Source organism: Pygoscelis adeliae, unplaced genomic scaffold, assembly GCF_000699105.1.
Source record: "Pygoscelis adeliae isolate BGI_AS28 unplaced genomic scaffold, ASM69910v1 Scaffold77, whole genome shotgun sequence".
Lineage (NCBI taxonomy): Eukaryota > Metazoa > Chordata > Aves > Sphenisciformes > Spheniscidae > Pygoscelis > Pygoscelis adeliae.
Window position 1 is genome coordinate 8,491,852 of NW_008825216.1, and position 13,902 is coordinate 8,505,753.

Consider the following 13,902-nt stretch of genomic DNA (forward strand, 5'->3'; position numbering starts at 1 on the left):
TGATGGCTGAGGTATAATTACACAAAACTGCATTTCAATGGCCTTACAGTAGTTCGTCTCCAGTCTGCAAGAAGATTCAGAGAGTTCCTCTTCCTTACCTCCTGAAGACTAGATCCTGCTAAAAGAAGGGTTTAGTTTTTCCCCTTTACATCAAAAGTAGTCCCTGTCCTAACTTGGAATTTTACCCTTAACCCTGTCCTCTGAAGCTTTGTGTGGCTAAGGAAAACTATAAGAATGCTGCAGGAGGTCTGTGTTTCTGTGTAACTTTATTTTCCTTTTCCCTCTTTACAGCACTTTTGGGGGCCAGTTGCCAACTGGGGACTTCCTGTTGCTGCTATTAATGATATGAAGAAATCTCCAGAAATCATTAGTGGCCGAATGACATTTGGTAAGACCTGAGACAAACTTCTTGTCAGTAAACTGACTACAGAACACAGATTCTGTCCTTCAAGCAGTGATATGCTATTAGTTGCTTGCAAACTTGTGATCAAAGCAGATACAGATATCAAATATCTTGTTGTATAACTTAAGAGGCCATTTAAAAATTGAGGTACTGAAAAGTTGCAGAGCTCTCTTTCAGAGGGCTTTCCAGTAATTTGGGGGGAGGGAGCCGGGTCTTGAGTCTTAGCAGTTTTGATCACCAGACTCGCTCCTAAAGTATAATTCTTCTGGTATCTCATACTACTGCGTGCACTGGTTCAGAATGCATCTCTTTACACAATTTTATTCTTTGTATCAAGAACAATGATGCCTTGTGGTTAGTGTGAGATTTAAATATCAACACTGACAAAGTGCAGAAATTGTAATGCTTGGTCCCCAGGGTGCAAAAAGCAGCTGAGGGAGGTTCACTCCTTGCAAAGCAGTTGCCTGTGAGAGGCTAGCATGACTCTTCATGGAATAGTGTGAGAATGTCTTCTTAAATGTGTAAGCAATATTTCTTTCCACCTTTTTTGGAACATGAATAGCTTTTGCCTAGATGTCTGTCTCTGTATTGTTCAAGTACTTCTCTAGGATCATAAATCTGATAGCTTTAATTCATTAGCTTAATTTTGGCATTATGTCTCTTCCTTAACTCAGTTAATAACTTAATTCTAGGTAATAATTCTTTCCCTGAAGCAAAATACCTTTGGGTTAAGGAAGTTTATAGCCTCATGCTCACTAGGTTCTGCTTAGAGTAAGTCAGTCTCTTATCAGCTTCCTAGAGATGGAAGACCAGTTTGAATAGTCTCTACTATAGTAAAACTGTTTTGCAGATAGTGCTTTGGTGGCAGCTACCCAGCTCAGCAAAGTTAAGATGCTTTTTTAATTTTTGTAAGTATAAATGTGATGGTGTGTGTACAAATATTTTTCCCATCTTCTAGGTTCTGTACCTAAAAAAATGGCTGTGTTCTTGAACAATTCATTTCCTGATACTTTTTTCTTTAAGCCTGTCAGAAAAATAAATGAAACTTCACAAAACTAGTGACTCCTTGGGTTGTAATTTCCTATATTTACATGCACTTATGGCAGGAGAGTAGATTAAAATTGTTTCTTGTCTTCCTGGTGTTGTGGTTTAACCCCAGCCGGCTACTAAGCACCACACAGCCTCTCGATCACTCCCCCCACAATGGGATGTGGGAGAGAATCGGAAGGGTGAAACTGAGAAAACTCGTGGGTTGAAATAAAGGCAGTTTAACAGGAAAAGCAAAAGCCGCACACGCAAGCAAAGCAGAACAAGGAATTCATTCAGTACTTCCCATGGGCAGGCAGGTGTTCGGCCATCTCCAGGAAAGCAGGGCTCCATCACGCCTAGTGGTTACTTGGGAAGACAAACGCCATCAGTCCAAACTACCCCCCTTCCTCCTTCTTCCCTCAGCTTTATATGCTGAGCATGATGCCATATGGTATGGAATATCCCTTTGGTCAGTTTGGGTCAGCTGTCCTGGCTGTGCCCCCTCCCAGCTTCTTGTGCACCCCCACCCTACCCGCTGGTGGGGTGGGGTGAGAAGCAGAAAAGGCCTTGGCTCTGTGTAAGCACTGCTCAGCAGTAACGAAAACATCCCTGTGTTATCAACACTGTTTCCAGCACAAATCCAAAAGGTAGCCCCATACTAGCTACTGCGAAGAAAACTGTCTACCCCAGCCAAAACCAGCACACCTGGAAAGCTTTATGCTTCTGAATGTTCATGGTTTCCTGGGAATGGAAACCACCTTCTCTTAAAGTCCATTTTAGAATGTTCCAGTAAGAACTGTTTTTAAGTAATTAATATTTTTTTAAAAATACTCTGTCCTAGAAATTGTCAGAACAATTGTATAGGACAGGCCATGTTAATCACTGGGATTAACTCTTATTCTCTGGCTGAGATAGTTTAGGCAATAAATTAAAAAGGCTTCAGTTGCATCACAAGAAAACATATGAGGAAAATGAGTTTTTGTAGAAAGCTGCAGCTCTGTAGATTTTTCTTGTGTAGCAAAAACTAGCACTGTTCCATGTTTTCCTGCATTGGATCCTCAAAGTGGACAAATTTGTAGGATTATTGGAAAACTCAAACGCAGTGAGAAGCATTTTACTTGACTTTACATTCCACTAGTATGAAAACTAAGCCTCAACAAAATGCAGATATTAAAATAATCTACTAACAATATCTATCATGTTTTGCAGCACTGTGTTGTTACTCCTTGACTTTCATGAGATTTGCCTACAAAGTGCAGCCAAGGAACTGGCTTCTCTTTGCATGCCACTTGACTAATGAAGTTGCACAACTTATTCAAGGAGGACGATTGATCAAATACAGGCAAGTCACACTTTAAAAAGGGGAAGTCATAAACTGATGGTTCTTGGAACGCTCTGTTAGTGACTCTTAGCTGCGGTGCAAACACCTGCATGGTTTCTGAACTTGTTTAACTTTGTTACCTTTTGCAAACCTATTAACAAGTTTGTTGTTGGTAGGCTGAACTAGACTTGTTGCCTTGCACCTCCTTTGAAGCTTCTGAGGGGTGCACGCAGAAAAGGCTGAAAACCCTTATGGTCATGGATGTAGACAGGGCTTTCAGCAGCTGCTGGCTATTTTGGGCTTTGTCTCATGTATTATGTTGATTAGTCTACACGTGTCTATCTCAGTAACTAATTCCTGAGATGGAAACACCCATAAAACTGTGAAGAGGTTGTATGTCTGAAAGAGAAATCAAGCAAAACCTCTCTAAGCTGACTGTTCTATATATAGGGTAGATCCAGCTGTGTGTGACCAAGGAACAGACTGCAAGCAGTCTCGTACCCTCAGTATGTAGCAAGTAGTGCAGACACTGCCCTAAGCAATCCTGATGAGTCAGGATTATGGCTTTTCTCTCTTCTGCCCCAAGAAATCCATGTGGAGCAATGAGAGGATGAAGCCTCCTGAACTATAAATTAAAAAAATGAGACTGAACAACACTGCAAGTGGACCTGCCTTTGCATAAATAACTGGCCAGGTGTCCTTCATTCCTAAAGTTCTGCTGTGAGTCCAGATTTTTTTATAGCAATTGCAGTTCAATATTCACGCTTAAAAAAGCTGTTCTTCTCTTGGCAGGATGGAGAAAAAGAACTAAATATCTAACTTGAAAAAAGCCAGGGAATGTGTTCATCCCGAATTACAACCAAGGAAGACTTGCCATCTACAGTTGCTGTGACAATTACAATGGGGATAAAACAGAAACACCTCTTATGAATATGACCCCACCAAGAATCCTTCTACGAATTTTTTATCTTGCCTTTTAAAAAGTACTATTCAGCAATGAAAACCATTGCATTTAAAGTCTTGCTGCCTTACAGGTCCTTAATTAACTACCCTTTTAGTAAAGAGTTAGTCATCCAAATAACAAGCAATATTTGAAAACCAACTTTTTTTTATCTAACAGTCTACAAAAGTGGCCCATGATGGTTTGACAAAACTTGTTTTCAAATCAACATGAACAGAGGTCAGTAAACAGAACTGTAGGTGGTATCATTGTTCTATATATTAACATATTCTTAAAAGCCATTTAACTTGGGTGCATTCATTCCTATTCTGTCTCTTTTTTGAACTTAAGCAGCAGCTTGCTAATCTACAAGAACAAATGTGTAGATAGGCAGTCTGGAAGTGACCAGCTTTCCCTCTTCCCTTACTGCATGCCTTGTCTCAGCAAAGAGACTTTATTAACATACATTTTTAAGTCGCACATTATTTAAAGAAGACTCAGAAAAGCAAAAGCATAGCACTGAATGAAGGAAAGCAATGAAGTCTGATGCTGTTCTTTAAGAAGTTCTAAATGGATTTTTTTCCTACTGTTTAAGTTGTTCTAGATGTACGTAATCCTTAAACTGGCAAAAACTTAACTTGTTTGGAGCCTAAGATCTGAAGGACACAAGGTGCCTTTCAGTAGTTTTTTTGACTTCATTGAGAGAGTTTTCCTGCATGACCTGCCTGAAAGTTACATTGATGTAAAGATACAGATGACAAAGAATGTATGTGATAGATTTTATTTCAGTGCAGTGTTTTTGAACAATAAACATGTTCCAAATGGCAATAAATCCCTTCAACATTTTGAAAAGTTTTGTTTATCATAATGTGATACCAGATCCTGAAGTGAAACTTTAGTATGGAGTGTCACTTTATTACTGTAACAGCATGAAGCAAAAACAGGCTGGAAAAGTAAATGGTGTTATCCTTTGCATGTACTGAGTTAAGGCAAGTGTCCTCTGGATCCTAATACCTACCACTTTCTCCTTCCCAAGGAAAAGGGGGCGTGGATACTTGACTGAGTATTCCTGCCATCATAGGCAGGGTTGAATTCAGGGCTCTCGCTATGCAGCTGAGTAAATATTACATATTATCTTCTAGCAATTATAAGATGGTCAGTTAAAAGACTTGCTTTAATCCTAGGCTGATATTGTGTTCGCAGTTGCATGGTGGCTAAATTTTGTAACAGGCATACAAGAAAGAGGATTACAGAGCATGCCCTGCTGGATGGGTAAAACTAGTACTGACTGCTACTCGTTGCTTTAGCAATGTTAGTCCATAAAGCTGCCCCTTCAGAACTGCTGCCTTGTCACAAAAGTAGTCATCTCTCTCCTTCCCTATCTCCTGGGATAGAAGAAGCGTTAGACTTTTGTATAAATGAGTAGTGAGATACAAGCAGATAAGGATAACTGATTATCTTAGCACCTTATAGTTATCTTATTTCTGGAGAGAAAATAACTCACCTGTGAGTTTGAACTTCATAGGTATGAAATGTAGTGTTTTGAGCTGCTCTTGGGTAAAGCTTGCAACAGATGGAATACTCTAGCCTCCTGGTGCTTTGATTACTGTTCATGAGCTGCTGATTGTCTTAACTTCCCTAACTAGGGAATACCACTTACAAGAGTTATCTTCTCTCATTTTCCTGGTAGCTGCCTGCACCATATTTTCTCATGTATTTTCTTCTGCCTTTCTCTCTCCTTTCTTCCCCCCATCCATTCACTATGGCGAGGCTCAAGTTCTTTCATACTGGAGTAGCGTGAGAGTGAATTGCAGGTGGAAAGGGGGCTCTAACTTGCTTTGATTAGATTTTAAACAGGTGATGCTTCCTGCAGTCCATACAGGCTTCCACAAAAAGGAAGGGGTGGAGCAAAGCATCTTTCATGGGATTTGTAGGGACAGGGCCTAGTCTGGGATGGGGAATTTGAGGCTGGGGTGGATGTTCCACAGCCTGTCAATCTGCCTAGTGACAAAAAAGTTTATATGGGCAGAGTGCCACCAAGTGGCTCATGTGACCTGTGTTCTTCAGAGCATTATTTATCAAGCCATTTATGTAACATTTCTCTGTTTAAATAATGGTGCTTGGGGGTAAAAAAAACAAAACCAAGCCAAAAAACCCCCACCCAAACCTTAAGGAGGAGAAATGAGGAACTATTGCAATAAGTAATTGTATAGCTAATCTGCACCCAGTTCCTCCAGCACATAATACTGAGACACATTGGCATATGGCCATTTTGGGATGATGCTGCCTGGGGTAACCCAAAATAGAACATTTTAAAGAGACTCTGGAGATTTCTATATTCTTGAGTCTGAATACCTCAGTGGAGCTAATAGTTTGGGGGTTTTTTGTTTTGTTTTTTTTTTTTTACTCAGGTTGCATTGGATAAAGGAATGGGGCTATGCCAGCTTAACTGATTAATAGTAATCCAAAATTAGAGCTCAGTATTTGCATTTAACTTCCAAGATTATAGGGCTTGTCTCTACATGCTGTTATTCTAGAATAGCTCTTTGGTTTTAATTTCACAGCTTGCTTTAATCCTAATAACTTTTCAACTGTAGGATGTCCCCTGTCACTGTGCTGCTCTGATCCCATGCACTGTCCTGTGTGTACTGCTCCTGTTCCACCACAGTAAGACTGGGAACCACATGGCCTTTCCTGTCTTGCTGCTGCTGCCTTTCATGTTTTCAGACAGAGAAGAATTTCTCACCTTTCTGAGCAAGTGCTGCTAGCCTGCTGGTAAGGAATGTGACACCCTTGGGAATTCAAGCGGGAGACAGTACCAGCTAAGCCTCAGTCCGTCTGTCATTCCCAGTCTTCCCGCAGTTTGAGCTTGAGCTCTCTTGACCCACTTCTTCAAGGGCAGACTTAGACTATAACTTACTGTGGCGTTGAAATAGCTCACAATCTCTCCTGCTGTTGCAGGATTAAGTGGCCTTGATCTGGAAGCTTGCTGATTTATGATTCAAATGTGGAGGTCATTTGGTAACACAGTAATAAATGGCAAAAAAGCAATAACCATAATGGTGGGGTAGAACAGAAGAAATTATTTGCAAGGCTCCTTTAATGAGGGTTATAACAGCTACCTATAGTGAGTTTTGTTCAACCTCCCACAACTGTCCCATGCTATAGAATCATTTCAGCTAATGCTGCCATGTATGGTATATTCTCTTTTTTGTTTTGCTTCTATGACTTCTGTATGAAGAAGTGAGTTCTCCCTACTCTAAAACCAGCAGAAAACTCCCTTTAGCCAGGGTACTGCAAATACAGCCTGCCAGCTCTCAGAGAAAACGCATTCCTAGTAAAACTTAGTTCTCTGTAGCATTGTGGGTTATCTTTTGTTCTCCATACAAAGCACAATGGTGCCATCTGAACAAGGACAGCAATGTGTAGAGGACTTGGGGGGGCAGGGGGAAGGGACAAAAGTCTCAACAAGGTTACAGACTGAGAGAAGGCAGCAAAAAAGGGAGAGTTCGCTCCTTGGGGCCAAGACAGGTTTTGACATAGAAGTAAAGTGTTCAGAAAATGCAATCCCGGATTAGGACAGAGCAGTCTTCCAACTATCCCAGTGCCTTCCCTGAGCTCTCTCCATGAATGCAGATACTAACTGCATTATGGTCTAATACGTAGAGCATTTACATGTACTTACTTCAACTCTGTATGTTTCCAGTGTACATGAACCTGTATTCTACTGGCACAGGTGCAGACACGTTACTGCTTTACGTGCCAGTCAGAAGAAAGGGAAGGAAGTAAAGAGCAGGAATAAAAAGATAAGATAGAGGATAATAATTTAAAAAACCTACTAGCGTGATATATTTATTGGTGGGTTTTGCACAAAGCCCTTTGTGAATAAGGCCTGTTTGTTCGTGCTGACGTGACAGACTACCAACACTATAAAATGGTAATATATGAAAGGTTCACAAGCAGAGTTACCAGCTCTCTTAGGTTTTCAGCCTGTGTTTCACAGGATACTTTGATCCTGTCTGCATTTGGGGAAGAACAATGCTAACTACCTAATTTAATATGTCTGCAGTTCTGCTTCTATAGAGCTGGAGTATTTCTGCTGTCATCTTATGCAGAGGTTAAAACATTTATCTGATTGAATAAGACATTGCTGCAAGTTTCACTGTCTTTATAAAGTGGCAAAGCAAGCAGTCTGGTGTTCTAAACTGAGGCAATTTCTTTATTAAATAAATTGTGGAGAAGTCTGTCTCTCCCCACCCAATCCCTTTCTGCTTTTGCTGATCTAATAGCTGCCAGTGCATTGCATTTAGTCACTGTGGTAACCAGCTCTAAATAACCAATGTCCATAGAATCAACCCAATAGCAACCAGAAGGCAGAAATACTGGCTTCCTGGATAACCTGCTCTGAGTGTCATTACTGAGGTCCTGCTCCTTCAAGATCACCGCCTCTCTCTATCACATGGCCTAATCCTGACCATGATATTGCTCTCTTCCCACTTTTTCTCCTCCTCCCTCTCTTCCTTCTCACCTTTTTTAACAGTAGGTTTCAAGTAACTATGGCAACAAGTCTGGGAATTTTCAGCTTATTCATTTAGTCTGAAATGTGGGTCATGTCTTTCTCATTAAGTGAAACTATTGTATGGGGATAACTGGCTCAAACTCAGCCCTTGGTGCAAGAGAAAGCAGCACCAATTACAGCAGCACTTGCAAGTACTTATGTGGTGGCTGTATTTGGTCCACTATGTAGAAATATGAAAAGGTGCAAAGCAAACCACTTATAATTTTGAAAGTATTTCATAATTTTGAAAGCATTTCACCCATAACTTACCCAGGGGAGAACCATGCTGTAACTTGGTTTAATTGGTGTTGATTTATAGGATGTTTGGAATAGTGTCGTGTCATGCTTGTTGTCCTAGGGTATGTATTAACTGAAGGGATGCCTTCTTAGAGTGGTATTGAGTGATGCAAATGAGACTAGCAGCCTTTCTCGTTCTTTGAAGAGGACATGGGGTGTTGTGAAATCTTAAAGCTGTCTTCTGACAGGACAAGATACTAATCTCCTCTCACCTGTCACTCTGCAGGCTGCCTGGATCTGAGATCACGGCTTAAACACAGAAAGATCTCCAGATTTTAACTTGTAGCAATGCAAGGGAATAGCAAGATTGTCTCAAACATTCCTCTCTTACACATGCGGATAGACCATATCTCCTTGCCCCTGGGATCACTTAAACTCCTAAGACAATAACTGTATTTGTTCATGGGGAAGCCATGTGAAGCAACAATTACAAGGTACTTTTGTACACACTTGATGTTTTCGGTCACCTGGGAGCAAAGCACAAAGCCAGCAGTGTGGTTGGTAACCTCTCTAATACTTTGTGTTTCTTATACTGTAAATTAGTAAGCATCAGCTCTCAGCCAGATTATTGTTAGGAACAGGAAAGGGTTCAAAGATTTGGCAAGGTACCCAATAGTGCATCAGTTGACCAAGCCTCTGTGATACCTGATCTGAGTGTACGATGCCACAGAAAGAGAAGAGCTCACAAGGCTGTTACTTCTTTGCACTTGTTGCGTCAGCCATGATGAGCCAATAAAGGCTCCTACCTTCCCCACCAAAGCTTTGCAGTAGCTCACGGTGTTACTGTGAACCACAAACACACCTAGCTACAAGGTGCCTGCCAAGCACTCCGGGAAATGGCTCTTATGTCCGCAGGTGGTTTTTGTATGCCTCAGCTCCCCATATCAGAGACCTATGAGTGAGATCAGTTTCTGACACTAAAGAAGATCAAAAAGAAGGTAACACCGGATCTGGAAAGGTTTGAATCACAGCAAAAACAATTACCATGAAGCTGTATTGAAGCCACCAAGTGTGTGCTCTGCTGGACGGGCCTGTGACTCTGGGTGATGTGCAGGAAGTGTCAGACAAATTAGAAGCGATGGGTTTCCTGAACTAAGGCATAAGAAAGGGGATGCATTTTCCAGCTTTTGCTTCCTTGCTCCTTGTTTTTGGATCACCACCACCTGTCGCTGTCAGTGATGCAGGCTTGTTGCGTTTTCAGGAGCATGGGATCTTTTCAAAAGACACGAGGGGCATTCATCCCCAGTGGTAAGCTCCCTTCCTTTCAGTGGGCTTCAGAAGCTGCTCCTTTGATGTGAGATGTTTGCACCAAGCAGCAGGATTGAGGTGGGAACTTATCAAGTAGAATGGGCAAGTCCCCGAAGCAGCTCTACGTTTTCTGTTTTCTACCATGCTCTCAGTGGGTCTCTGGAGGAGATCCTTTACTCAGTTTTACTTAGCGTTCCTTGTAACCCCTGGCTTTCACCCTTCAGCAATATTCATTCAAATATCCCATTTCCAAAGGCGAAGAATGCAAAGGTAAGGAGGGATATGGGACATTAGAGCCCTAAAGTGTGACCACAGCAATCACGGAACTCTTATTTTTACAGAATAAGGGTTTACAGCTGGTAGAGCTATGAGACTGAAGGGTACAGACACTGCTCTATATATGTTAAAACTATGCCACCAACTGCATCAATTCAGCAAGTTGGCTGAATTCATGCATTTTTCAGAAGACAACATTACTTAGCAGATTTTCTAGCTAGCTTCAAATTTAGATGTGGATACATGCAAACTAGTGAGGTCAAGAATCAATGAAATTTGTAAGCGGACCACACCATACCTCAGGAACAGAGAAATCAACTGGGGCTTGCAAATCCATAACAACCTCATCATGAAACCAGACGTTGGCTCCACATGTGATATGTTTGTCAGCTAAAGGCAAAATGATATTTTGTACCGGCTATTTTGACTTGTGTTCAGAAAAAGAATTTGAGCTCTCTAGAAAAGCATAACAATTTTTTGATCCTACGGCCTTATCAGCCAAAATTCATCAGCACAGAAATACTGAACAACATAGGCCTTCTGAGTTGCCTGTTTTTCATGGCAAGGTAATGACTGTCTCACGGTATTTCATCATAGTGCAGAGAATTAAGAATTTCTGTTGAGCAGAGAAACTAGGAAAAATAAATTTGGGGTGACTATGCCAACCTTCTGCTCAAGAAAATAGCGGGGAAGCAAACAAAACCCTTTGCCTCATTCAGGAGTGAAACAGCTGTGGGTGCCAGCCGGGCAGTGCGGCCCAGGCAGCAGCCAGCTGGAAGGGAGCGGGCAGCGGTAGGATGCAAGCCAGTCCCCTGCAATGCTCAGGGCTCAGGCAGCCCAGGTTTGCATGGCTCTTCTCTACAGCAGCGAGACCGTGCGCTTGTTCACACAGAAACAAAAACAGAGCTTCAGCTTGCTCTCTGCCTGGTAATTCAGCCACCAGTAATTCAAGGCAGAGCCAAACGCTCCTGCATAAAATCATGCAGACCAGAAGGGTAGACCCGGATTTAAATTGTCTGTATCTATCTATATCTATCTATAAATTGGGAGGGAAAAAAAAACAGAGGGAACTTTTTTTTCTTGTTTTTATATTTTGCTCCCAGATATGCTTTGGAATTAAGATGTGTTTGTAACAAATCATTGGCAATACTTCAATGCCATCAATTCTGGGGGCTACTTCTGGGCTTTTTGGACCTAATCTATTTTTCCATTGCTTAAAGTAGCAGTCCTATCATGCTCACTATATTTTTGTAAAAGTAAATAGAAATTATATATAAAGGCCGGTCCTGCCTATATTTAAATTAAAAGAGGTAATGGTGAGGTTCATCGCCCTAATTCATCAGACTGAAACTTAGGTGTCTGGTCTGACCTAGTCATCCGTGCTTCCTCTACAGTCACTGGAGAACAGAAGGCAATCTCTCCCTTACTGAAGTAACTGTCTTAGATGAGAAGAACTGCCCCCTGAAAGTGCTACTCTCTCTGGACTGTAGCAATCCAGAAAATTGCTCTAAATTTTAGGCTTAATTTTTTGGCTGCATCAGGTTAAATTTAATAAAAGAAATTAAAATTAAAACCACCTTAAAGAAGGCTGCTGTGATTTTGAAAAGCCAGCAACTGCTCATTGGAGGTAGCACAGGAGATGTGCCCCGTTACGAAGGTCTTGAACAGATCATCAGGTGGGATCTAACTCCTGCTTGGACATCTCTGAGTCCTGGGATTGCCATGAGGGTGAGTCCAGAGGAGAACATGCTCTTCGGCATCATGACAGAGCCCCATGCCTGGACCTTGCAGAAGACTTTTGTGAAGGCACAACCAGTGACGCCTGCCCGGCCTGCTCCCCACCACAGCCTACCTCAGTAATTCCTGGTATTAGCACTTCAGTGTCCAACTTGAACAAAAAAGGTACTGCCTTTCCATAGATGCATGGGGGGGGGGCAAGCTCGGGAAGAAGAGGTGTGTGAGGCTTGTTGCATTGGTCTCGGAGCTACAGAGAGATGACATACATCACTGGCACTACCACAAAGACTGTTAGGTCTTTAAAAAACCGTTCCCTGGGGAACCGTGGTATGTAGCAGCTAGCGAAGGTGGAGAGCAGATACCCATAGCCTGCCCCATGTGAGGGACTAGGGTCCCAGTACTTGGTTAACTGCACATCTTATGCACAGCCTCCCACGGCCTCTGCATGGAGCTTCTGCTGCACAGTCCTTTCTCCTCCCCAAACACAGTGGGTTCGGGCTGATGATGCGGCAATGGTGTTGCACAAATACTCTGGAAGCCACCAGCAGGTCGTGGGGGCATATTGGAAACTGAAGGCAGTTAGCAGCCAATGCAGCCGTCATTCAGGATAACATGCTTTCCTGCTCCCTCTCTCCCCTGCACATGCATGAAAAGGCATGTGATGATAGCTCTCCCTCAGCTGCTTTGGTGAGTGGGAGGGGAGGGTGGTCCTGCTCCTGAGGCTTCTCCCTGGCCATGCACCGTCACCTTGAAGATCAAACATGGCATCTTGAGCAGTCAACTGAACAGTCACTTGGGTTGGGGCTTTGTGGGAAGGCTATGGAGGTACAGAACGGCTTGCACAGTTTTGGTTTTAGTGGGGAGCCCAAAGATTTCAGCTGCGGGTTGTGTGTCGCTTGGGAGGAGGTGGGGAAGAGACTGCCATGCTCTGACACATTTGTTGTCATGCCACCATTTCCAGTGGAAGCATGAGCCCACAACATTTCTGTGGAACAGAGGAACTAGTAAAAGTAAACTGTGGGTAATTTTTGCCATCCCTCTGCCCAAGCAAATAGCAGTGAAGCAAACAAAACTCTTAGCATCATGCAGCCATGATGCAAAGTATGCTGGATGCTGTACTTAAAAAGTCTCACTGACCACCTCCGGAGGCACCTGAAGCATCAGGAGGTTCTCCCTCCTTCTCCATTCAGTGCAAAACCAAAAAAACTAGTTTCTGCCCCCACCAGCTAATGCCAGCTCTGCTCCCTGCCCCCCATATCTGAATGCCTTGTGCTTCTAGCTATTCTGCTACTGCAGAAGTGAACAGGCCATAGGGGAGAGAGCTTCCTGGGGTTCGAGCTGTATGGATGTAGCCTGCCAGGCCCCGGTGGGCCAAATTCCTCAAAGCTTCACCTCCCCCATTCCTCACAGGCAGAAGTCAAGGCAGGGATGGGTCTGTCCTAGTATTCCCACCACCCTGCAGAAAACGGTGTCCTCAGGAAGCTGGGGGCTGTGGGAGGGCAGCTCTAAGCCACAGGCTGCCTTGGCTTCTCCCTCCAGGACAGGCAGGCATGCTTTCCTCTCTTCCACAGGGTCCTCTGATGAAGAAGGGAGGCCCTGGGGAGGCAGAAGAGAGGTGGGACCCCATCAATGTAGCCACTGGCAGGATCCTCCAGGAAGCAGTTCTTGGTTTGGGGTAGCGGGGAGGGGCATGGGAACAGCAGCTCCTGCTGGCAACCAGTTCCCTTCAGAGCCACTACCAAATGACACTCTCATGTTAACACCTTTGAGCCAGCTGCAGAGGAGGAGGAGGTGGTCACCAAGGACCTCCGCTCACCACCTCCTGCCCCTGTTAACAGCAAATCACCCAAGGCACCCAAGCCAAGCAGGTGGCAGCAAGCTCCAGACAGGATGCCATGACCTGCTGGGCCTCTTCCTTTCTCCTGGCAGCTGTGGGCATGGGGCCACTGGGCATGCCAGGTACCAGGAGGATGATTTTTGCCCCCTACCCCATCCCTTTTCTCATTTCTCCTCCCCTGTTCAGAGGGGTCATGGTCATGTTGTTGCCTTACACACACTCTCCTCCCTGCTCAAGTCCTTGCAAGGTATGGGCC

The 13,902-nt window shown here is 43.4% G+C and overlaps 1 protein-coding gene across 1 annotated transcript; it reads left to right on the plus strand.

Moving 5' to 3' along the window:
• The first annotated feature begins 292 nt into the window (after positions 1-292).
• MPC1 (mitochondrial pyruvate carrier 1) lies at positions 293-4,546 on the plus strand. The gene is made up of 3 exons (XM_009329211.1): positions 293-388; positions 2,642-2,774; positions 3,546-4,546. The coding sequence occupies exons 1-3, from the start codon at positions 346-348 to the stop codon at positions 3,562-3,564; spliced, it is 195 nt and encodes a 64-aa protein (XP_009327486.1). The 5' UTR covers positions 293-345; the 3' UTR covers positions 3,565-4,546.
• The last annotated feature ends 9,356 nt before the right edge of the window (positions 4,547-13,902 follow it).

Excerpts from the sequence above, each read along its gene's own strand:
- MPC1 (XM_009329211.1), top strand. The coding sequence starts at position 346 with ATGAAGAAATCTCCAGAAATCATTAGTGGCCGAATGACATTTG. Across the intron at positions 389-2,641 it reads TAGTGGCCGAATGACATTTG|CACTGTGTTGTTACTCCTTG; the intron begins GTAAGACCTGAG and ends CATGTTTTGCAG.